The 22,388-nt window shown below is 42.2% G+C and overlaps 1 protein-coding gene across 1 annotated transcript in view; it reads left to right on the forward strand.

Annotated features, from left to right (window-relative positions):
* GLDC (glycine dehydrogenase (decarboxylating)) overlaps positions 1 to 22,388 on the forward strand; it is a gene marked incomplete at its 5' end in the record, with an annotated part of 76,566 nt that overhangs the window by 48,443 nt on the left and 5,735 nt on the right. Inside the window, 6 exons of the mRNA XM_008578828.1 lie at positions 1,300 to 1,425; positions 2,950 to 3,099; positions 4,380 to 4,492; positions 5,649 to 5,790; positions 8,170 to 8,281; positions 21,921 to 22,016. Coding sequence (XP_008577050.1) covers positions 1,300 to 1,425; positions 2,950 to 3,099; positions 4,380 to 4,492; positions 5,649 to 5,790; positions 8,170 to 8,281; positions 21,921 to 22,016 — 739 coding nt within the window. The remainder of the gene's footprint in view (positions 1 to 1,299; positions 1,426 to 2,949; positions 3,100 to 4,379; positions 4,493 to 5,648; positions 5,791 to 8,169; positions 8,282 to 21,920; positions 22,017 to 22,388) is intronic.

The following is a 22,388-nucleotide window of genomic DNA, read 5'->3' on the forward strand; positions in this document are numbered from 1 at the left end:
TACGGGCGCGACACCAAGGGTTGAGATCCCATTACTGGTCAGTAAAAAAGACAAAAAGGAAAAAAAAATTTAAAAAATTAAAAAAATAAAATAAAAAAAGGAGGATTATTTTTAAGGCAGTCAGTGCTTCTCTTGTTGCTTTCTGTTGGGGAGAACTTTGTGATGTCCTTTCCTGTTGTGGTGCATCATCAGATCTTCAAGAACATGTGTGTTTGCCTGTGTTCACATAATTGTTTGGGGGAAATAAAAAATGACTAGAATTTGGAAGTTCTTTTTTTTTTTTTTTTTAAAAAAAAAAGATGACCGGTAAGGGGATCTTAACCCTTGACTTGGTGTTGTCAGCACCACGCTCACCCAATGAGCAACCGGCCATCCCTATATGGGATCCAAACCCATGGTCTTGGTGTTATCAGCACCGCACTCTACCGAGTGAGCCACGGGCCGGCCCTAGATTTTGGAAGTTCTAACATTTCACCTACCATCCACCTTATGGTCTTGGTGTTATCAGCACCACACTCTCCTGAGTGAGCCACGGGCCGGCCCTAGATTTTGGAAGTTCTAACATTTCACCTACCATCCACCTTCCATAAAAATTCAATGCAGTTTTAAGCCCTCACTTAGGCTCTAGCTCCTGAGACACTTTCCCCGACCTCTTCAAGTTGAAGCTGTACCCCCTTTTTTCAAGTTCCTACTGCACCTCTGGACTCCAGACATTCATTTCTACATATGCCAGCATTTTCAGAGAGTGAGTCGTGTGACCACAGGGCTTGATTAATTTTCATGCTTAGGTTATGATTCGTATGGCAACTAACAATTTGCTGCAGAGTAAGCATCCAATAAATGTTGACATAATTGGTGTACTGGCACTGGGAGGCCTTGGACTTATGTCTGTCATCAGCATCTGTCTTGGATAAGCCACAGCACTGAAGCAGTGATGTGGGTATTTGAGTCCTAGATTTTAACTTCCCATCTCATGTTCTCATAGATGCTTTCTATATATAATAACAGAGACAGGGTTAGAAAAAGCACAGGCCTATTTTTACTATGCTGGGATAAGGGAAGAGAATTAATATCTTGAACATCTTTAGGTAACAGCATTTGGGGATTCAAGTGGAAACTCCACTTTTGGGTATTGTTTTACAATAACAGTAATAATTAAATTGTAGCAGATTTTAAGGCACTAGTGATCAGTTTAAATAAAAGCATGTGGTGCCTATTTAATTGTGCTACAAACATTTTAATGGACTTTTCTGTCATTATTAATAGCTTGGTGATTTTTTTTTCTCCTTCCTTCCTAAGGTTTGTCTCATTCCGAAATCAGCACATGGGACCAATCCAGCAAGTGCCCACATGGCAGGCTTGAAGATTCAGCCTGTGGAGGTGGATAAATACGGGAATATTGATGCAGCTCACCTCAAGGCCATGGTACTCATGGGAAGAGGTGGTGGGGATGAGGGACTGGATGTGTTATGTAAACGTTATCTTCTTTTGCATTCTAATGAAAACACTGCAATGTCTCCTCTGTATGTGTCTGGAGGAACATTGTATAAAATTAGGAAACCTAACAGTCTCTATAAGAAAAATGAAAAGCAACATTCACATTTGCGGTCGCCAATAAGGCTGGCCATAGTCTATTACACCTCCCTTCACCAACAATAGACGATCCTCTAATTCGTGCCTATGTAAGAAACGGAATGAATTATGCATGGCAGCAGGAAGCGTACTCCTTGCAGGACCTGCCTGCCTCTTTCTGCCCAACCTTCCCTCTCTTTCCTTTCCTTCCCCTATTAATAATCAAACTGGCAGTCAAACTGATACTCAATCTTTGTGTCGGGAATGAAAACACAAATGGCAATTTTGCAAATGTCTGAGACTGTCCCAGCTGTGCTATGCTGAATTTCAGGCAGCGTTCCACCCTGTTTCCTCGTACACCAGCCCCCACTCCCAACCTCCCAACCTCCAGGAAGAGGTTGCTTAGCAACCGTATCTGCTTTCCACCAGTGGACTGGAGGCTGCATCTTAAGAGGGAAGGAAATCCATGGAATAGCAATGTGATTTTGTTGGGGTTATTAGGCATGGAAACTGAGAACTTCATGTAACTACCTTCAAAGGGAAGCTGAAAATACACAGCACCGCTCATCTCTTCCATCCACCCCACCCTTCCATAGCCTTACAAAGTTTTTTCTGACAAACATTCTGGGCCAGTAGTTGAAGTTATTAAGTCTCTGCAATATAGGATATGACTCCCATCTCGCCTCCATTTCCACGTGTGCCTGCTCTGACTTACTTGCCAGAACAACAGCAAATCCAAGAGTGTGCTGTATATATGTATATGCTTGCCTTCTGTAAAAAGGAAAAATGAGGGAGATTTCTATCAAAATAGGAACACTCCGTGTGGGAGCTCTAATTTCAACAGGATGGGAAGGAAATGGTGGGGATAGCAAGATGAGTAGAGAGAGATTAACCGTGAGAACAGACATGTCTAGAACCAAAAAGGTCTGAAGTAATGACTGAGATGACTCGAACCAAAGGAAAGCACTCTCACCTTAGAGAATCAGGCCCGAAATATCCCAAAGTCTTCTGAACGGTCTTTTTGGCCTTGACCATAAACACTTAGCCTGAGAAGATCTTGCTATTTCCTTGGCGAACCAAAGGAAAGCACTCTCACCTTAGAGAATCAGGCCCGAAATATCCCAAAGTCTTGCGAACGGTCTTTTTGGCCTTGACCATAAACACTTAGCCTGAGAAGATCTTGCTATTTCCTTGGGATGGCTCGTGAAGGGAGTAATGGCTGTGGATCTTTATTGCTGTCGTGGTACTTTGAGACAGTTCCAGGAATGCAAAGACCAAGACTTCATCTCTCTTAATCTTTCGGATAAAAAGCAAGCATTTGGCCAACAAAGAGACATTTCCTCCCTTCGTCTGCCTCTCCCCTTTGCTCTCCCACAGGTGGACAAGCACAAGGAGAACCTGGCAGCGATCATGATTACGTACCCATCCACCAACGGAGTGTTTGAAGAGAACATCAGCGACCTGTGTGACCTGATCCATCAACACGGAGGACAGGTCTACCTGGATGGGGCGAATATGAATGCTCAGGTGGGGACTGTGAGTGGGGCTCCCTTAGTTCCTGCTGAGAAAATGAAGAAGTCAAAAAAAAATTGTTTTTTTCTCTGACTTCTTGAGAGTCATCTTAAAACACGACACTGATGTCAGAACTGAGGCTGACTTTCTTTATTTCCAGCTTCAAATGAAGCACCCGATTTCCCTAGGATTATAGATTCTGGAGGAGGTGATAGGGGATGCTGGAGAGGAGGTAGAAAGGTGGAAAGGAGGCAGGGAGTGAGGTGAATTTCCTTAGGTTGTCAGTGGATGCTACCAGGCAAGAAGGTCACCCACATCCCTGCCCGAGGACCCCCAGACCCAAGTTCTGGCCCCTGGTGGAGGTTGATCTCCCATGGCCTTGGACAAGCCACCTAACCTGGCTTCAGCTCATCTGTTATAAAATAGGGGTGCAAGGGGTCCACTCCTGACTACCTGGCAACGGAGGGTCTGTGTAATGTGAACCTCAGAGGAAATGCTGTTGGGAACCACTGGAGGAGAGGAGTGTTACATCTCCTTGAGATCTTCTCAGCTTTTTGGTGTTTTGCAGTTTTTTCTTTTTTTCTTTTTCTTGTTTTTCCTTTCTATTTTAATTTTTTTTTTAATCATTTCATACTCTTTCTGCTTTTCTGTGCTTCTGTGTGATTCCTCTCATAAGTATAGTCCAGGGATTATCTTTTGCTTCAATAGCATAAATGTGGTTCCGTATCTTTGGCCACAATCAAAATTAGCCCTGATGCCAAAGCGGCAGGAACGCCAGTTGAATGCTGTGGCTGCTGTCTGGATCATCTCAGGAAAACTGTCCACCTCGTTCCGTCTCCCTCAGTTCAGCATCCGCCCTGGTGGCCCTCCAGCCCCTCACGTCAGTGTGCCCAGAGGGGCCATTCGGTAATGAACATAATACCCAAAGCTGACTGTGCAGAGGAAGGTAGAACTGCCAGGTCAACGTCACCTATATCAGTAGAAACGAGGCACTGTCCTTTCTTCTGCCAGGGACACTTCTCCCGCTCGTGGTGGATAATTTGGAATAGGCTGTGTATTCAAATTTGTATTTTTAAATGTAAATTGGGCTAAATGCTCAGTTGCTTTTTCTGTAGAAACCATCAGCCACTCACTCTGCCTATGGGATAGGATTCGGCTGCAGAACTGGGCCGGCATGGAGGAGATTTCCGTGAAGGCCGGGGCGTGGCTCCACCTGCACACACAGCCATGGCCTGTGCCCTGGAGGGCCCTTCCACACCCTTGATTTTTGCTTTGGCTCTTTCCCTTTGTGGTAGGTGGGAATCTGTCGTCCTGGAGACTTTGGGTCTGACGTCTCGCACCTGAATCTTCACAAGACCTTCTGCATTCCCCACGGAGGCGGCGGCCCTGGCATGGGGCCCATCGGAGTGTGAGTTCTGGGCTGCTGCTCTCAGGATGGCTTTGGAGGCAGAATGAAGGAATGGCCCCAAGTTCACTGTTCTTTCCATCAAGGCTTCAAGGGTCAGGGATGCCTTCATATGTAGTTGCACTTGCAGGGGCTGGGAGAGGAGCAGGGAGAGGAGTGTTTTAGGGTGTGTCCAAACAATAGCATAATTAGATTTTACTAACACAGCATTTGGCCACACTGAGGTCTCAGTCGTGTATAGACACAGCAGGTTCATTACGGAATATGGATCAGAACTGGAATATTAGCACTGGGTAGTGCCTTTCAGACTTTAACTTAAATTTCCAAGCAGCTTTGCTTTTCTTTTTAATCAGCTAATGTTACATTGAAAGTGAATTGGATGTACAGGTATTGAATACTTTACAGCCTGAATTCTTGTTACATCTGAGATAAGTAAGGAGTAAACAAACCATGTTCCTACAGATAATTGGATGTAGTTAGAATAAGACTAAAGGACTATTTCTTAGCTGTTGGTGATTTTATACTGTGAAATGAAATCATCTTGGTGAGATGATGGTGACAGCCCATTTCCAGAGCTTCATGAGTTTTCTAAAAATGTCAAAGGGGCCAGTTTTCAGGCTCGCTGGGAGTTTGGCCCCTTTTCGCTGCTTTTCTGTTCAATTAATATAGTTTATGGTAAGTGGGTGGCCCCAGTCCCTCAGCTGGAGGGTGGTGAATGCAACTTGGGTGCTGCCCGCCAATGTACAGCCTCTGGGGCATCTCTCCTGCGGGTACCTGGGAAAGTGGGGGGGGCCAGGGAGTGGGAGGAAGGGGGGCCTGGGGCTGGGGTGCCCCCTGTCTTGGTGAGCCCATGGCTCCACATGCTGTTCCATGGCTGCCTGCCTCTGCCAAATCCTCCACCACAGTTCTTGGGGCACGCTGAAGGCGAGGGACCACGCCTCCAGTGGAGGAGGAAGGAAGGAAGGAAATATCACTGCTTGAACATCTGCCTCTTAGCAGGTGTCAGGTCCCTTCCACGGTCAGAGTTCCTCTGCTAAGAATAGAGCTTCCTGAGGGGGCTCAGAACTTGCCTGTTTTGTTAGACTGGATCTTTTTACATCTTCTGAATTTGTTCTTTAAAAAAAAAAAAATATATATATATATATATATACACATACAGGAAGAAGCATCTTGCCCCCTTTCTGCCCGATCATCCCATCATTTCAGTAAAGCCGAATGAGGATACCTGGCCTGTGGGTACCATCAGCGCAGCCCCGTGGGGCTCCAGTTCCATCTTGCCCATTTCATGGGCTTATATCAAGGTGAGGCCTAGGACGTGTGTAGGGGGGCAGGGGATGTGATGAGTGGGTGGGGAACTGAGACTGTAGACTTCTCTCTTGGCTTAAAAACAAAGAAATCCACGATCTGAGATGTGTTTAAATAAATATTGCTGATGACTTGGGAGGAGGAAACCTTCCTAAAGAGAGTAGCTAAAATTCATTTCATCTCTTCTTCATTACACTGTTTCCTTTGGGTTCTCGTAGTGGGTTTAACATCAGAAAGACTGACGTGCCAGATATGTTTTTCCAGACACCGTTAAGTTCTGTGAGTCATGGATGTTCTGGCCACGTCATTTGGTTTCCTGTAGGATTTATATAGCCCCTTGCAAGTAAAAAGCAATGCACATACTAGTAATTACACTTTGTGGAGGTCCTGGGATAAATTTTAGGAATACATCACACTTTACCTTGTATTTATTTGGGGCCTGGAGGATAAGATGAAAAGTAGTGGAAATTTGCTTATGTGGCCCTTGCAAGTAAAAAGCAATGCACATACTAGTAATTACACTTTGTGGAGGTCCTGGGATAAATTTTAGGAATACATCACACTTCACCTTGTATTTATTTGGGGCCTGGAGGATAAGATGAAAAGTAGTGGAAATTTGCTTATGTGGTGGTTCTCCAATGCTCTTTGCCCTTTAGTGTTTGCAGAGCTGTACTCTCGGGGGTAATTAGACTTTGTGAGAGAACAGGCTTCCTTCCTTTGTCTTTCTCCAAAAACCCTAGGGCCAGAGTGTATTTTATACAGCTCTTGTTCAAACTGGCCTGCCAACCTCCTGGACTGACAAGACGGTGGGTAGGAGCCCTTGCTCAGCTGCTAATGAGCACAGCCTCCCCAAACCAGTGCCCCTCATTAAAGGAAGAGTGGCTCCTCGTGAAATAAAACCCCAGAACTCAGCTATGCAAATCATGCCAGATGACACTATTTTATTCTTGAACAGTGTGGCATTTATGATTCTTAATGAAAAGTTTCTTGGAAGCTAGAACAACAATCCTGTACCACAGAGACTAAAACCTGCCTTTAAAAATGATACTCAAGTTGTTTGCAAATAGTAACAACATAAACAATCAGAATAAAGGTCTACTTTTTAGCAAACAGAATAAAATTCCCATTTCCTTTTGATCCCCGGGTTCTGTAAATCTTGGTTATTTGTATGGACATATTTGGGTTGGAGATGATTTCTCACATGTATAAAATAAGTGCCCTGAGGCTGGTTTGGCCATACGCCTGGAACACTAGACAGAGCTTCAGTTTAAAAAGTAAATACATACAGTAGGGTTTAAGCCACCCTTATGACCTTGGGCCTTCTCTTATTCCAGGTTGTTGTTACTTATCCCCTGGACTCTAGCACGAGGCTCTTTTGTGTCTGCTGCTGTCCATCTTGGACACTTCTGCAGCACTGCTAGACTTCCCCTCAGGGGCAGAAACCTCCCCTGGCTTCCTGTTACCTTTACTGCTGGTTCTCACAGCCTACACAGAATCCTTAGAGGATTCTTTCAGAATGCACCTGCCTCAGCCCCATCCCAGAGAGAATCAAATTCACCACATGTGGGGTTGGGCCTGAGCCATCAGCATTTTGTAAAAGATGCTCAGGGACTCCGATACTTAGGTTGAGAGCCAGTGGCTGGCAGAACTATGTCCACATCCTTCCTAGCAAAGGTGTGAAGCTTGCAAGTCGTGGTCATAGATACCTTTCCCTGTAGTGGCTCCCAGATGGCAGTCATGTGCCTTCCCCTTCCACACCTTGGTTCTTTCCATTCTTCTCACCAGGGGTACTGTTTGCCTACCCAAATTCTATGCATTTTTCAGTTTACAGTCAAGTTCTAATTTTTACTCCAGGAAGCCTTCTTTGACCAACCTGGGGAAATGTGTCCTCTCTTTACTTTGGAGTTTCATATCACTGTTGTTTTATTTGATGCTTTCTCATTTGCTTTACATTAGTTATGTATTTGATATATAATCGATCTCCATTGTATATGAGGTACTCTGGGAAGAAAGTAGGCAATAAAAATCTTGATTTTTAAGCTCTTTGCTGGTGATAATGTTTACCCCATAGGATCACAGGGACTAAATTAACCGCCAGAATAGGATAAGATTGAATCTGGCAGTTATTAAATATAAATAGCCTTGATCTCATGGGATTCCTGGCAATTATTAAGACATCCCAAATTCACAGTAAACAACCCAAAATTCGTATAACCTAAGAACAATTCTTTTTCCTCTTTAGAGAACACAATAATCTGCAGTCAGCTTTGCCCTATTATTGGCTTTGCTATCACAATAAGGAATGTAGAAGTTAGTGTCTTGACCATTGGGTTCACCTGTTCAGTGGTTGATGGCTCTTTCTCCCTCTGTTGCAGATGATGGGAGGCAAGGGCCTTAAACAGGCCACAGAAATTGCTATATTAAATGCCAACTACATGGCCAAGAGATTAGAGAAACACTACAGAATCCTTTTCAGGGGTGCAAGAGGCAAGTATGAACTCCAATCTACCATCACCTTGTTTTTTTCTTGGCCAAACCAAGTTTGACCTAGATGTGGTTTTCTGATTTGAGTGGGAGACTTCTGTAGAGAAAAGTGTAGAGTTCTTGGAAATAACTTCAATGTAGTTAACAGTTAAAGGGTATCACTACATGCAAGGCTATCCTAGGCACTTAGTCTACACAGCACAGGTCAACAAGGATTTGAGTGGGAGACTTCTGTAGAGAAAAGTGTAGAGTTCTTGGAAATAACTTCAATGTAGTTAACAGTTAAGGGGTATCACTACATGCAAGGCTATCCTAGGCACTTAGTCTACACAGCACAGGTCAACAAGGAGCCCACACCACTGAGATGTGCGCACGAATATCACGAGCTAGTTACAAACTGCTATGGGAATGCCCTCAAAAGAGTGCAGAAATTCAGACGGGGCAGTGGCAGTGTGGAATAATTGAGAGACCCTTTTTGGGAGGGTCGTTTAAGATGGTCCTGGAAGGAGTGCTATGGGAATGCCCTCAAAAGAGTGCAGAAATTCAGACGGGGCAGAGGCAGTGTGGAATAATTGAGAGACCCTTTTTGGGAGGGTCGTTTAAGATGGTCCTGGAAGGAAGCATAGCAGAGGAGAACCTGAGTGAACAGAGATGCAGAAGCAAGCCAGAGAAAAAAGAGTTGTCTGGGTGGCCGGAGTGCTGAAGGGTGGGATGGGAGGAGAGGGAGAGAATGAGGATGAGGCTGGGAGGTTAGCATGAGGCCTTGAAGGTCTTGGAGGCTCTGGACTTTACCCCTTGAGCTGGACGATAGCCCTTAGAAGGTTTTGAGCAAGGGAGCGACAGGATTCATTGATATTATTAAAATGATTAAGACCAGTAGCAAGGGAAGAACATGCTCTTAGAAGTGGAGTGAGACTTAGTTACTGGTCAGTTGTGTGTGAAGGGAAATTTTAGGTCAGCCTCTTCAGCTTACAATTGAGGCATAATAAAGGGAATAAAAGATCAGAGAACAAAGTCACCCTGGAAGTGATGGGAGGGGACGGAACTAAGAACCAGTTATACAGACACTCAGAGATTTGACCGTGGGCACAGAATCCGAGAGCTGAGTCTTGGACATGGTGAGGCCCGAGGAAAGAGTGCTGAGAAAGCAGAGCAGATACCTCAAGCAGATGGCTGCTTTAGGTGGGCTGCAGAGAAGGGGTGACTGGGGAGGGGCACTGCATGCCCAAGGCAGCTTGAGAGCCTCGCAGCAGTTGTCCCAGGGCCTCTCCCTGGAAAAACCCCTGCCTGTCTTTCCTGCTTCAATCTGGCCCCTTCTCCTACCTGAAGCCTCCCTTCCTGGTGGAGAGAGCCACTCCCTCTTCTTGTCCCCCTCTCTCCGTCACACTTCAACCTCCAGGAGGGCAGAGACTGTGTCTGCTTCATTTCTCAGATGCCCATACCTGGCCTGTCACCTGTGGTCAATAGATACACAAATATTCATGGTGTTGTAGAACACAGAGAGACAGACTGTGAAGAGTGGTGGGTGGCTGATGTTACTTTCTTTTATGTTTTACTTATTTATTTATATATTTTTTCCAGCTTTAATGAGGTCTGATTGACAAATCTGGTTTTATGATGTGAGTCTTAAGAAGAACCTTCGTCTTTAACGATTAGGAAGCCTTCAGTAACCTTTGAAAGAAGTTTGGGCAAAATAGTGAGGCAGGTGCCAGGTGGGAATGGGCTGAGAAGCGGACGGAGGCTGCAAGGAGAAGGGAGAAGCATGCATGGCTCAGGGAAGCTTGGTAGTGAAGGGCGGCAGGAGCTGCTTCGGTAGCGTGTGGTCATGTTTTCTTTTAAAATATGGAAAGAGAAGGATTTTCAGGTGCCAGGGAAAAGGCTGTGAAGATGGAGAGTGAAGCTACAATAGAGAGAATAATAGATGGAGGAACCGAGTCACCCTGGCTGGGAAAGGCTGGAGCTAAGAACCAGGTAGACATTGGCTATGGGCGCAGATTGGGAGCAGAGCAGGGACCGGGTCGTGGAGCTCGGGGAGCAGAGAGACAGCCGCCAGCAACCAGCGTGCCCGGCCCTTGGGCAACAGCTGCAAGGCCTCTCTTGGGCTCTTGGTGTCTCCGGCCCAGGCGGAGTGTTCATCTGCATCTGTGATCTTTCATTTAAAGGCTGGTCTTGCCTCATACACATGTATCCAAAGGGGTGGTTCTGGAGTTTGAAAATAGAAAAGAACTAAATAACCAGACGCTTTGGTTGGGAATGCTCCCCTAAGAGTAGAAAAAAAAGTTGTGGGATTATGTCTCTAAGCAACACAATAAAATGCTTCTGAAGTGGGTGTTAAAGAAGCTTTAAGAGCTACAAATTAATTCAGATAGAGCTCCTGTGCTGTGAGATGTACCCTGCTTATGTATTGGCTTCAAGGATTAGCTTCAGCATTTGTTTTGGCCGATTATGCTAAAGTACTTCAAAAAGTTCATGGAAAGATTCGTATTACCTTTTAATTCTATTTTTCCACAAACTTTTTGAAGTACTGTCATGTAAGTAATGTGTATATGCACAACGTGAAGATTTTGGAAAATTAAAAAGCCTGAGGAGGAAAACTTAAATGACCCATGGTTCCCTCAATCAGACGTAGCCACTGTTAATATTTGCTGTTTTCCTTCTCGTCTTTCTTTTATACAATTGAGATTATATTACAAATACAGTTTATTCTGTTTTTTGACTTTATGAACATTTTTTTTTTTATCTTTATGAACATTTTTCCACGTCTTTAAATACTCTTTGAAAGTGGCTATATATTACAAATACAGTTTATTCTGTTTTTTGACTTTATGAACATTTTTTTTTTTTATCTTTATGAACATTTTTCCACGTCTTTAAATACTCTTTGAAAGTGGCTATGGTGATTCCATTGTATGGATGTGATACATGGAAGCCATGTATCCCATCATGGATATAGAACCAGTTGTTTACATTTCTAGCGATGCTGCAATGAGTATCCTTTAGATTTTAAAAATTTTTTCCATTTTTTTAAAATTGAAGCTTGATTGATTATACATATTTTCTGGTGTACCACGTTGACTACCATCACCTGTGTACAGCATGTGTTGGCCCAATCCATATTATTAGCATGTTCATTATTACAGATCATAATTATTCTTTATGTCCCTTACCCAGCCTCTCTCCACCCCTGCCCTTTCCCCCTCCCACCTCTAGTAACCATAGATTTGTTCTCTCCTCCTGAAAGATCAACATATTATTGTGGTCTTCTCTTTCTTTTGTTTCTTTCATTTCTTTCTTTTTTTCTGTTTCTTTTGTCTCTTTTTTTCTTTCTTTCTTAGCACCCACTTATGAGTGAGGACATGGTATTTCTCTTTCTGTGCCTGGCTTAACATAATTTTCTCCAAGCTCATCCATGTTGCTACAAATGGCAGAATTTCACTCTTTTTTATGGCTTGAGTAGTATTCCATTGTGTATATATACCACAATTTCTTTACCCAGTCGTCCATTGATGGACATTTAGGTTGGTTCCATATTTTGGCTATTGTAGGTAGAGTTGTGATGAACATGGGAGTGCAGATATCCCTTCAACATGATGATTTCCATTCCTTTGGGTATATACCCAAAAGTGGGATTGCTGGATCATATGGTAGTTCTATATGTAGTTATTTCAAAATCCGCCATACTGCTTTCCATAATGGCTGTACTATTTTACAGTCCCACCAACAGTGTAGGAGAGTTCCTCTTTCTCCACATCCTGGCCAGTATTTGTTATTCTTGGTCTTTTTAATACTGGCGAGTCTTACTGGGGTGAGATGATAACTCAGCATGGTATTGATTTGCATTTCCCTGATGATTAGTGATGTTGAGCATTTTTTTCATGTACCTGTTGGCCATTTGTATGTCTTCCTTTGAAAAAATGTCTATTCAGTTCCTTTGCCCATTTCTTAATTGGATTATTTGATTTTTTACTGTGAAGTTCTTTGAGTTCCTTATATATTCTGGATATTAATCCCTTGTCAGATATATAGTTTGTGAAATTTCTCTCATTCTGTAGGTTGTCTTTTGGCTCTGTTGATTTTCTTTGCTGTGCAGAAGCTTTTTAGTTTGATATAATCCCATTTGTTTATTTTTTCATTTGTTGCTTGTGGTTTGGGGGACTTATTCATAAAGTCTTCTCCCAGTCCTACTTTCTGAACTGTTTCCCCTATGTTTTCTTTTAGTAACTTTATGGCTTCAGGTCTTATCCTTAAGTCTTTAATCCATTTTGAATTGATTTTGGTATATGGTGAGAGGTATGGGTCTAGTTTCATTCTTCTGCATATAAATGTCCAATTTTCCCAACACCATTTATTGAAAAGGTAGTCTTTTCCCCAAAGTATATTCTTGTTGCTTTTGTCAAAGATCAGTTGGCTGTAAGTATGTGGGTTGATTTCTGATTATCTATTCTGTTCCATTGGGTTTAGTGTCTGTTTTTATGTGGTACCATGCTGTTTTGGTTACAATAACTTTGTATTATAATTTGAAGTCAGATAGTGTTATGCCTCCAGCTTTCTTTTGCTCAGAATTTCTTTTGCTATTTGTGGTCTTTTGTTGTTCCACATGAATATTAGGATTGTTTTTTCTATTTCTGTAAAGAATGTCATTGGTATTTTGATGGGGATTGTATTGAATCTGTAGATCACTTTGGGTAGTATGGACATTTTCCAATCCAAGAGCATGGAATGTCTTTCCATCTTTTTGTGTCCTCTTTAATTTCTTTCAGTAGTGTTTTGTAGTTCCTGTTGTAGAGATATCTCACCTCCTTGTTTAAATTGATTCCTAAGTATTTTATTTTATTTTTTTTGGGGGGGGTGACTTGTAAATGGGCTTGCTTTCTTGATTTCTTTTTCTGCTAGATCATTATTGGAGTATAAAAATGCTGACTGACTTTTGGGTGTTGACTTTGTATCCTGCAACATTACTGAAATTATTAATCAGCTCTAAGAGTTTTTTGGTAGAGTCTTTAGGATTTTCTATATACAGGATCATGTCATCTGCAAACAAGGACAGTTTGATTTCATCCTTTCCAATCTGGATGCCTTTTATTTCTTTCTCTTGCCTGATTGTTCTGTCTACTACTTCCAATACTTTGTTAAATAGGAGTGGTGAGAGTGGGCATCCTTGTCTTGTTCCCATTCTTAACAGAAAAACTTTCAGTTTTTCCCCATTCAGGATGACATTGGCCATGGGTTTGTCATATATGGCTTTTATTGTGCTGAGATACTTTTCTTCTATACCTAATTTGCTGAGGGGCTTTATCATGAAGGGATGTTGAATTTTGTCAAATGCTTTTTCTGTATCTATTGAGATAATCCTTTGGCTTCTGTCCTTGATTTCGTTGATGTGATACATCACTTTTTTTTTTTTTTTTTTTTGTCTTTTGTCTTTTTCCGTGTCCGGCAACGGATCGCAACCCTCAGTGTTGCCCCCGCACCGGACCGGGGACCGGCAACGGGATCGCAACCCTCGGCGTTGCTCCCGCGCCTCGCTCAGCCAGTGAGCGGGAACCGGTCTGTATGTGGGATCCGAACCCTCGGGCGGGAGCGCCGCCGCGCTTCCCAAGCGGCGCACTTATCCAGTGCGCCACCGGGCCGGCCCGATACATCACATTTTTTGACTTGCATATGTTGAACCATCCTTGCATCCCTGGATTGATCCCACTTGATCATAGTATACAATTTTTTTGATGTATTGCTGCATTCGGATTGCTAATATTTTGTTGAGGATTTTTGTGTCTATGTTCATCAAGCATATTAGCCAGCAGTTTTCTTTTTTTGTTGTATCTTTGTCTGGTATCAGGGTGATGCTGGCCTCATAGAATGAGTTTGGGAGAATGGCCTCCATTTCAATTTTTTGGAATGGTTTGAAGAGAATTGGTATTAATTCCTCTTTAAAGATTTGATAGAATTCAGCAGTAAAGCCATCCAGTCCTGGGCCTTTGTTTTTTGGGAGACTGCTGATTATGGCTTCAATCTTGTTGCTTGTTATTGGTCTGTTTAGGTTCCATGTCTTCTTGGTTCAGTCTTGATAGTTTGTATGTGTCCAGACATTTATCCATTTCCTTCAGATTTTCATATTTGTTGGCATATAGTTGTTTATAATAGTCTCTAATGATTCTTTGTATTTCTGTGGTATTGGTTGTAATGTCTCCTTTTTCATTTCTGATTTTTGTTATTTGGGTCTTCCTTCTTTTTTGGGTGGGGGGGGGTTAACCTAGCTAATGATTTGTCTATTTTATTTATTTTCTCAAAAAACCAACATTTGGGGGCCGAGCCCGTGGCGCACTTGGGAGATTGCCGCACTGGGAGCGCAGCAGCGCTCCCGCCGCAGATTCGGATCCTATATAGGGATGACCGGTTCGCTCACAGTGCTCACTGGCTGAGCGCCGTGCAGCCGGTCTCAAAAAGGACAAAAAAAAAAAAAAAAAAAAACCCAACATTTTGTTACATTGATTTTTTTGTATTCTTTTTCATTTAGTCTGCTATTTCATTTAGTTCTCTATTTCATTTAGTTCTGCTCTGATCTTAATTATTTCTTTCCATCTACTGCTTTTAGGATTGGATTGTTCTTGTTTTTCTAGTTCTTTGAGGTATAGCATTAGGTCATTTATCTGAAGTCTTCCTATTCTTCTGAAGTAAGCATTTATTGCAATAAACTTCCCTCAGTATTGCTTTTGCAGTATCCCACAGGTTTTGGTATGGTATGTCTTTATTTTCCTTAGTTTCAAGGAATTTTTTGATTTCCTCTTTAATTTCTTCTTTGACCCATAGGTCATTCAGCTTGTTGTTTAGTTTTCAGATATTTATATAATTTCCAGAGTTTTGCTTGTTACTGATTTCTAGTTTTAATCCATTGTGGTCCAAAAAGATACTTGAAATGATTTTGATTTTTTTAAATTTGCTGAGACTTGATTTGTGACCTAACATGTGGTCTATCCTGGAGAATGTTCCATGTGCTGATGAGAACAATGTATATTCTGTGGTTGTCTGATAAAATGTTCTGTAGATATCTGCCAGGTCCAATTGGTCTAAGGTATAGTTTAAAACTTGTGTTTCTCTGTTTATTTGTTGCCTTGATGATCTGTCCGATGGTGAGAGAGGGGTGTTCAGGTCCCCCACTATTATTGTATTGGGATCTATCTCTTTCTTTAGGTATATAATGTTTGCTTTGTATATCTAGGTGCTCCATTGTTATATTTATGATTGTTCTTGCTAGACAGGTCCCTTTATCATTATATAGTGGTCTTCTTTTTCTCTTTATGGTTTTTGGTTTAAAGTCTATTTTATCCAGTGTAAGAATAGCTTCTCCTGCTTATTTTTGGTTTCCATTTGCATGGTATACCTTTTTCCATCCTTTCACTTTTAGTCTGTGTGCGTCTTTACAGGTGAGTTGAGTCTCTTGGAGACAGCATATAGTTGGGTCCAGCTTTTTAATCCAATCAGTCAGTCTTTGTCTTTTGAATGAGGAGTTTAATCCACTTATGTTTAGAGTTGTTACTGACAGGTTTTGTTTAACTCCTGGCATTTTATTGCTTTTTAATTAGATGTTTTAAATGTCTTTTGTTCCTTTCTTCCCCTTTTATTATTTGTTTTTAATGTTTGCTGGTTTTTTGACAAGGTATGATTTAGTTTCTTTCTCCTCCTCATTTGCATTTTTGCTTTAACAGCAGATTTTGTTCACTCTGTGTATTCATAAGAGTGATTACTGTTTTTTGGATTCCAGATGTGGGACTCCCTTGAGAATTTCTTGCATGGTTGGTTGTGTGGTGCTGAACTCCCACAGCTTTTGTTTGTCTGGATAATATACTATTTCCCCTCTTTTCTAAAGGATAGCCTTACTAGGTACAGAATTCTTGGCTGTCAATTCTTTTTCTTTTGGTATTTTGAATATATCATCCCATTTTCTTCTGGCCTGTAGAGTTTCAGTTGAGAAGACTGCTGTTAGTCTGATGAGGGCTCTCTTATAGGTAGGTGACTTGATGTTTTTCTCTTGCTGCTTTTATAATTCTCTCTTTGTCTTTGAGCTTTGCCAGTTTGACTATAATGTGTCTTGGAGATGGTCTTTTTTGGATAGAATCTGTTTGGGGATCTTCAAGCCTCCAGGATCTGAAGGTCTGTGTCTCTCCCTAGGTCTGTGTGTAACCTAGGAAATTTTCCACTATTATTTTGTTTAATATGTTTTCAATGTGTTTTTCTTTTTCCTCCCCTTCTGGAACACACATGCTTTGGATGTTTGTGTACTTCAGGTTGTCTGCTAGCCCTTTTAGATTTTATTCGTTTTGTTTAATTCTTTTTTTGTCTGCCTGGGTTATTTCAAAAAGACCATCTTCAAGATTCTTTCTTCTGCTTGTTCTAGTCTGCTATTTAAACTCTTGATTGTATTTTTTATTTCATTGAATGAATCTTTCAGCTCCAGGAGCTCAGCAACATTCTTTTTCAGGGTATTAATCTCTTTGCACATTTCCTCCTTCAGGTCCTATATACTTTTTCTCATTTTGTTGTATCATCTAATTGAGTCTTCTTGTATCTCATTGAGTTTCCTTAAGATTGTTGCTCAAGGGCCAGCCCAGTGGCGCACTGCTATAGTGCGCCGCTTGGGAAGCGCGGCAGCGCTCCCGCTGAGGGTTCGGATCCCACATACAGACCGGTTCCCGCTCACTGGCTGAACGAGGCGCGGGAGCAACACCGAGGGCTGCGATCCCGTTGCCGGTCCCGGTCCGGTACGGGGGCGACACTGAGGGTTGCGATCCGTTGCCGGACATGGAAAAAAGACAAAAAAAAAAAAAAGATTGTTGCTCGAAATTCCTTTTCAGTCATTTCAAGGACTTCTTGCCCTATTGGGTCTGGTACTTGAGAATTATTATATTCCTTTGGTGTCATATTTTCTTGCTTTTTCATATTTCTAGTATCTCTGTTGGTATGTATTCATCTGGTAGAGCAGTTGCTTATTCTGGTAGTCTGGAGTGAGCTTTGAGGAGAGAAAGTTCCTCCTGTACATGTGTTTTATAATGACTTTTGAATGGGGTGTTTTAGTCTTGATTCCAGGTGGATGCTGTAGTGCAGTCTCCATGTAGGTACTTTGGCCAAACTCAGTGTTGGAATTATGTGTGAGTGCCTCCATGGCCTAGTTCCTGGGGCACTTAGTAATTCCTTGCTGAGGTTGGTGATGCTATGTTGGTTCACCAAGACATGGGCAAGCTCTCAAATTCTTGGGGGAAGTGCCTCAGAGCCCTGTCACTTTTTGGCTATGGTGGGTAACCATGGGCAGGCCTGTTGGCATCCTGGCTAGCTCCCCCTGACCTTGAGAGGTGCACTGGGGTATATTGGTGCTCTTTGATTTGAATGAGTAACCCTGGAAAGGTTTTCTTTTTCTTCTTTCCTATAGACAGAGGTTCCTCCTGGGACCTTGCTTCCCCCAATGGGTGATGGGTTGGTGGTGATAGGGAATTTTCTTCCTTGCTCTATTTGATTGTCCTGGGTTTCTGTATTCTTGGGGAGTTCTGTGTGTGCCTCTCACCAGGTGAGCACAGTCCTGTGGGCTGCACATGTACTTCTCCCCAGCATTTGTGCTACCATGTAAGGCAGCATAATTCTCCCTATGGGTTGGGCCACTGGGTCCCAGGTCTGTGCTCACTTACCTCTTTCCCTGGGTTCCACTGGTGACTTTCCTTCTTTCTATGCTAATGAGTGGCCAGCAGACTGCTTATGAGGCAGCAATGGCTGTTGGTGTGTCAGTGAGCCACGCTTGCAGTGGCAGTTGCTATGGCGGTATCTGACACAGACCACTTGTTCAACACTGGTGTCTGTGGCGTTGGAAGAGAGTGCTACTCCTGGCAAGGCAGCAGGTCACTCTGGTTTCCTTTAGATTTTTTAAAAAAAACATTTCTGATTATTTCCCTAGGTTAGAGTTGTAGAGGAGAAGTTATCTCAGAGGACATGAATGCATTTAAGTTATTGATACGTATGGGCCTTAATTTTTTCCCAAGGACTTTGTGCCAATTTATTTCACAGTAATAGCTTATGAGGATGACTGTAGCACCTGTGCCTAGTGAGGAGTGAGTACCACACTCAAACACAACAAAACAAAACAAAATATCTTTGCCAATTTGATGCATGAGAAATGGTCTTCTTGTTTTAATTTATAAGGCTTAGATTTTTTTCCTAATTGCTTATTTCTTTATATTTTAAACTTCTTCACGTTTGACAACTTTGAGATAGAATTCATATACCATACTATACAATTCACCCATTTAAAGTGTACAATTTAGTCATTTTTAGTATGTTCACAGAGTTGTGTGATGCAAAGTTTAGTTTTTTAAAGTAGGGCTGAATGTGATTTAAACAAAGGGAGGTGGGTGGCACCCCAGGAGAGAGGGAAAGGAACCTCATGTGCTTAGCATTTAAGTGACTGCTTTAAGCAGAGACTGTCCCGATTTTCGGGGATTTGCAACACAAAAAGATGGATGAAATTTCCATTTGTTTTGACGTTTTACCCCAGAATTAAATCATGAATAGTATTTCTCATCCCAAGCAGAAATAGGTTGATGATTACAGACTTTATTACCCAATTCCAAAGTTCATGAAACCAAAAATTGTGTAATGTTTTGTCTGGTAAACACATTCATTACACAATTTGACTTAGTATTTTAGGTCCTAAAAAAGAATCACCACTGTACCTCCTGAGCCCCCAAAATAGAAATGTTTTTAATAGGCATGTTGTATTCCAACATGTCTAATGGCAATATTAGAAGACTGTCATTCATCTTAATCATATTTACCAGATCTAAATAAGACTTTGGAAGTACAGATGACTATGAGACAATTATTTTAATGAACTCCAGACTTGCTTTTACGGACCATCTCTTTGAGAGACTTGAATACCAGCTAAACTGTCAAGGCTTATGGTTTTGTGAAGCTAAGAAGTGACAGGCAAGAATTGGGAGGGGGAGCAGCAGTAGTATGTATTCTGCTGGGATGGGAAAAGAAAGGCATAATCTCAGATAAGATGATACATTTTTTAAGGAAGAATTTTAAAAATTCACAGGTGTCTACTCTTGCAGGAGGCTAAGCTCACTTTTTGATCTGAATGGAGTTCCCATCAATAGGAGTAGTATCCCAAGGTTTTAATTCTTATATGCCTATTTATTTTTATTTTTATTTTACCTTAGACAAACCCAACTCTGCCAGAAAATTCCTATCCCTGAAGGTGTTTCCAGGTGGCCCTTGCATGATGGGTGGGCGCCTATTTATTTTTATTTTTATTTTACCTTAGACAAACCCCACTCTGCCAGAAAATTCCTATCCCTGAAGGTGTTTCCAGGTGGCCCTTGCATGATGGGTGGGCACGTGCCCAGGGGCTGAGCCCTCTCATCCTGGCCCAGAAGTGATCCTGCTGAGACTGGGGGCCCTGCTTACCTGACCTTGTTTCAGGAAAATAGTCAGGAATGTTGATTCTGTTAGTCATGGCTTCCGGGTTGCAGCTGAAGAGCTTGAGCAAGCACCAATCGCCCATCCGAGCTTTACAGAATAATTATTTAGTCAGGTCCATATATTCCCAGGCGTCCTTGAGGATATGGGATAAGTAAGGTCCAGTGCTTGCTCTCAAGGAGGGCTTTGAGAAGCCCTATTTTCTATAGCATGTTCCCATGTTGTTTTCAGCCTCAGAAGACAATTCACATATGGGCAGAGGTGGTTCCAACTCAGAGCCAAGCCACTTATTTTGCTTTTCCATCTTGCCATCCCCCGACTCTCCTCCTGCTCCTCTGACTTGTTGTCTTTTTGGACTCTCAGCTGTAGTCATGGTGAGGACCAGCAGAAACACCTGCTCAGTGAAGATTAGAACTTGCCCTGATTAGTTTATAAAATTTCTACTTCAGATTGCCCTGACTTACCATAAGTAATAGAAGGTTTGTACATCTTTCTCCTAAAAGCTGCAAACGAAGATGAACATCTTGGGATCTGGCCTCTGATAGCCACCGACTTTAAATTTCTTCCCTGAAAGGGCTCAAGTATAGAGAAAAAGGTGCAGAAATTTCACTAGTTTCCATTTGAATATGGTAGAGTATGGATTTAGAAAATAACATCTGAACTTCATTTTGAAAATGGAGCTCTTCCCAAACCACTTGGCTGTGGTGGGGGAGTTGCAGATGAAGTTGTGGTACTCGCAGTACTCGGTTGGGCTTGGCTTGATGGTGCCTCTGCTTGGAAGACTCTCGTCTCCCACTGACATGTGTCCCTCCCCTTCCCCCACCCCTGCTGTCTGAGCATCCTTCAGCCCAGTGAGCTTCCATTAGCTTCTTCCTCTCGTCATTGCCCCAGCACTCAGAGTGGTGGCCAGAGGCTCAGAGAAAAAGCACAAAGGTTACTGCTGGGCTTCCAAAGTGGGGTCGTTTCTACTTTTTAATCACACTCCTTACAAATTTATTCTCCATCATTGTTAGAAAGCATGTTTTTAAAATATGCAGTTTCAGTGTGTTCAAAGTCTCAGGCTCTCATACTCTTATTTTCAAACAAAACCAGTCCTTTCATATTCATTGTATAAGAAGCAGAGCAGTTCACAGACTGTCTTCAAGGGCTGTGATGACTGGGGCTGTTCTTCACAGACTTGAGAAGTTAGGACTGCTCTGTGTGTAAGTGGATTCACTGTTTGCTAAGAGTCAGGAAAGCAGGTTAAGAAGGAGTCCATTATTGGCACATGAGTAGATACTTTCCTCCAAGGAAATTCATCAGTTGGTGAACTATGGAATTTGGAAAGGCCCCTGGAATGTTGTTCTGTTTATCAAGATGCTGACTCAGTGGTTTGTTCTTGGTGATAATGGGTGACCAACAGCTCACACTGGGGAGATGGCTGCCTGGGCCTTGAGAAGCAGTCTGTTCAGTGTAGATCAGAGTGAAGTGACCCACACAGGCTTTACTCGTGAGCTCCTCGCCACTTGTGCTGGTGTTTAATTAACAATGCCGGGTTCTGGTTCTCCAGCTGCAACCTGAAACCCAGACCTCAAAAGCTTCTTTGAAGAATCCTGTAAAATTATGCGTGTGTCTTATGATATATGTTTTATATGTATTTATTATACGAGGGTACTTCAAAAAGTTCATGGAAAGATTCATATTATCTTTCAATTCTATTTTTCCATGAACATTTTGAAGTACCTCATGTATGCACAAAAGAAAGTTATTTGATGTTGAGGATAAAGTTGCTGAAAAGCGTCAATGGACTTTTAGCTTTAGAAATATTTTGGATAAAAGGATCAGGAGTATGATGACATGTTTAACTGTTGCAAGTAGATTTTGATCCTTAGAGTAGACATAATCTCATTTCTAGACACCTCCCATGGAATGTTCCAGTAATGCCTCCCACCTCTCATCAGCCACAAGCAGGCTCATGGGTGTGTAGTGAACTAAAGATCAGACACGTTGGCCTGATGTGCTAAAAAGTTTTATTTGTAATAAGAGTAAATGAAGTCTGTATTGCCAACTGTAAACTTACTGAGTGCTGATGGCTTCTTGGTCCTCACTGATAAGCATAAAAAGTGAATTATTTGTTCATTTGTTTGGGTGAAACAACAAGCTGATGCTAATCTTAAGCTGGAACAATTTTTCTAAGCAGGTTTTGTGGCTCATGAATTTATTTTGGACACAAGACCTTTCAAAAAGTCTGCAAATATTGAGGCTGTGGATGTGGCCAAAAGGCTCCAGGATTATGGTAAGTGGCTTTTGACATTCATGCATCTGCCCAGGCAGACTGTGGACCACTTCCTCTAAGCACAAATGAAATACGCAGGTACCAGGCAAGCTGATCCACAGGGTAAATGGGGAGCAACCTTCAAAATACAGAGAAAAAAACTTTCTTTTATTGACTGCTCTGGTCCTACCTTCGAAAGATCTTAGAACATGCATCTTGAATCCATCAGCAGCCCAGAAAAGAAGTCTTTATAGTTAAAATTTTAAATCCCAAAGAAAATGATTGCTGCTCTTTGCCTGTATTTCCGAAAATTCTTACTCCTATCCCACTCCTGGTAAACCGAGAAGTGCATGATAAAGTAAGCCGGGTAATGGTGAAGGGAGTGGAGCCAAT

This window comes from Galeopterus variegatus, unplaced genomic scaffold, assembly GCF_000696425.1.
Source record: "Galeopterus variegatus unplaced genomic scaffold, G_variegatus-3.0.2 Scaffold1768, whole genome shotgun sequence".
Taxonomy (NCBI): Eukaryota; Metazoa; Chordata; class Mammalia; order Dermoptera; family Cynocephalidae; genus Galeopterus; species Galeopterus variegatus.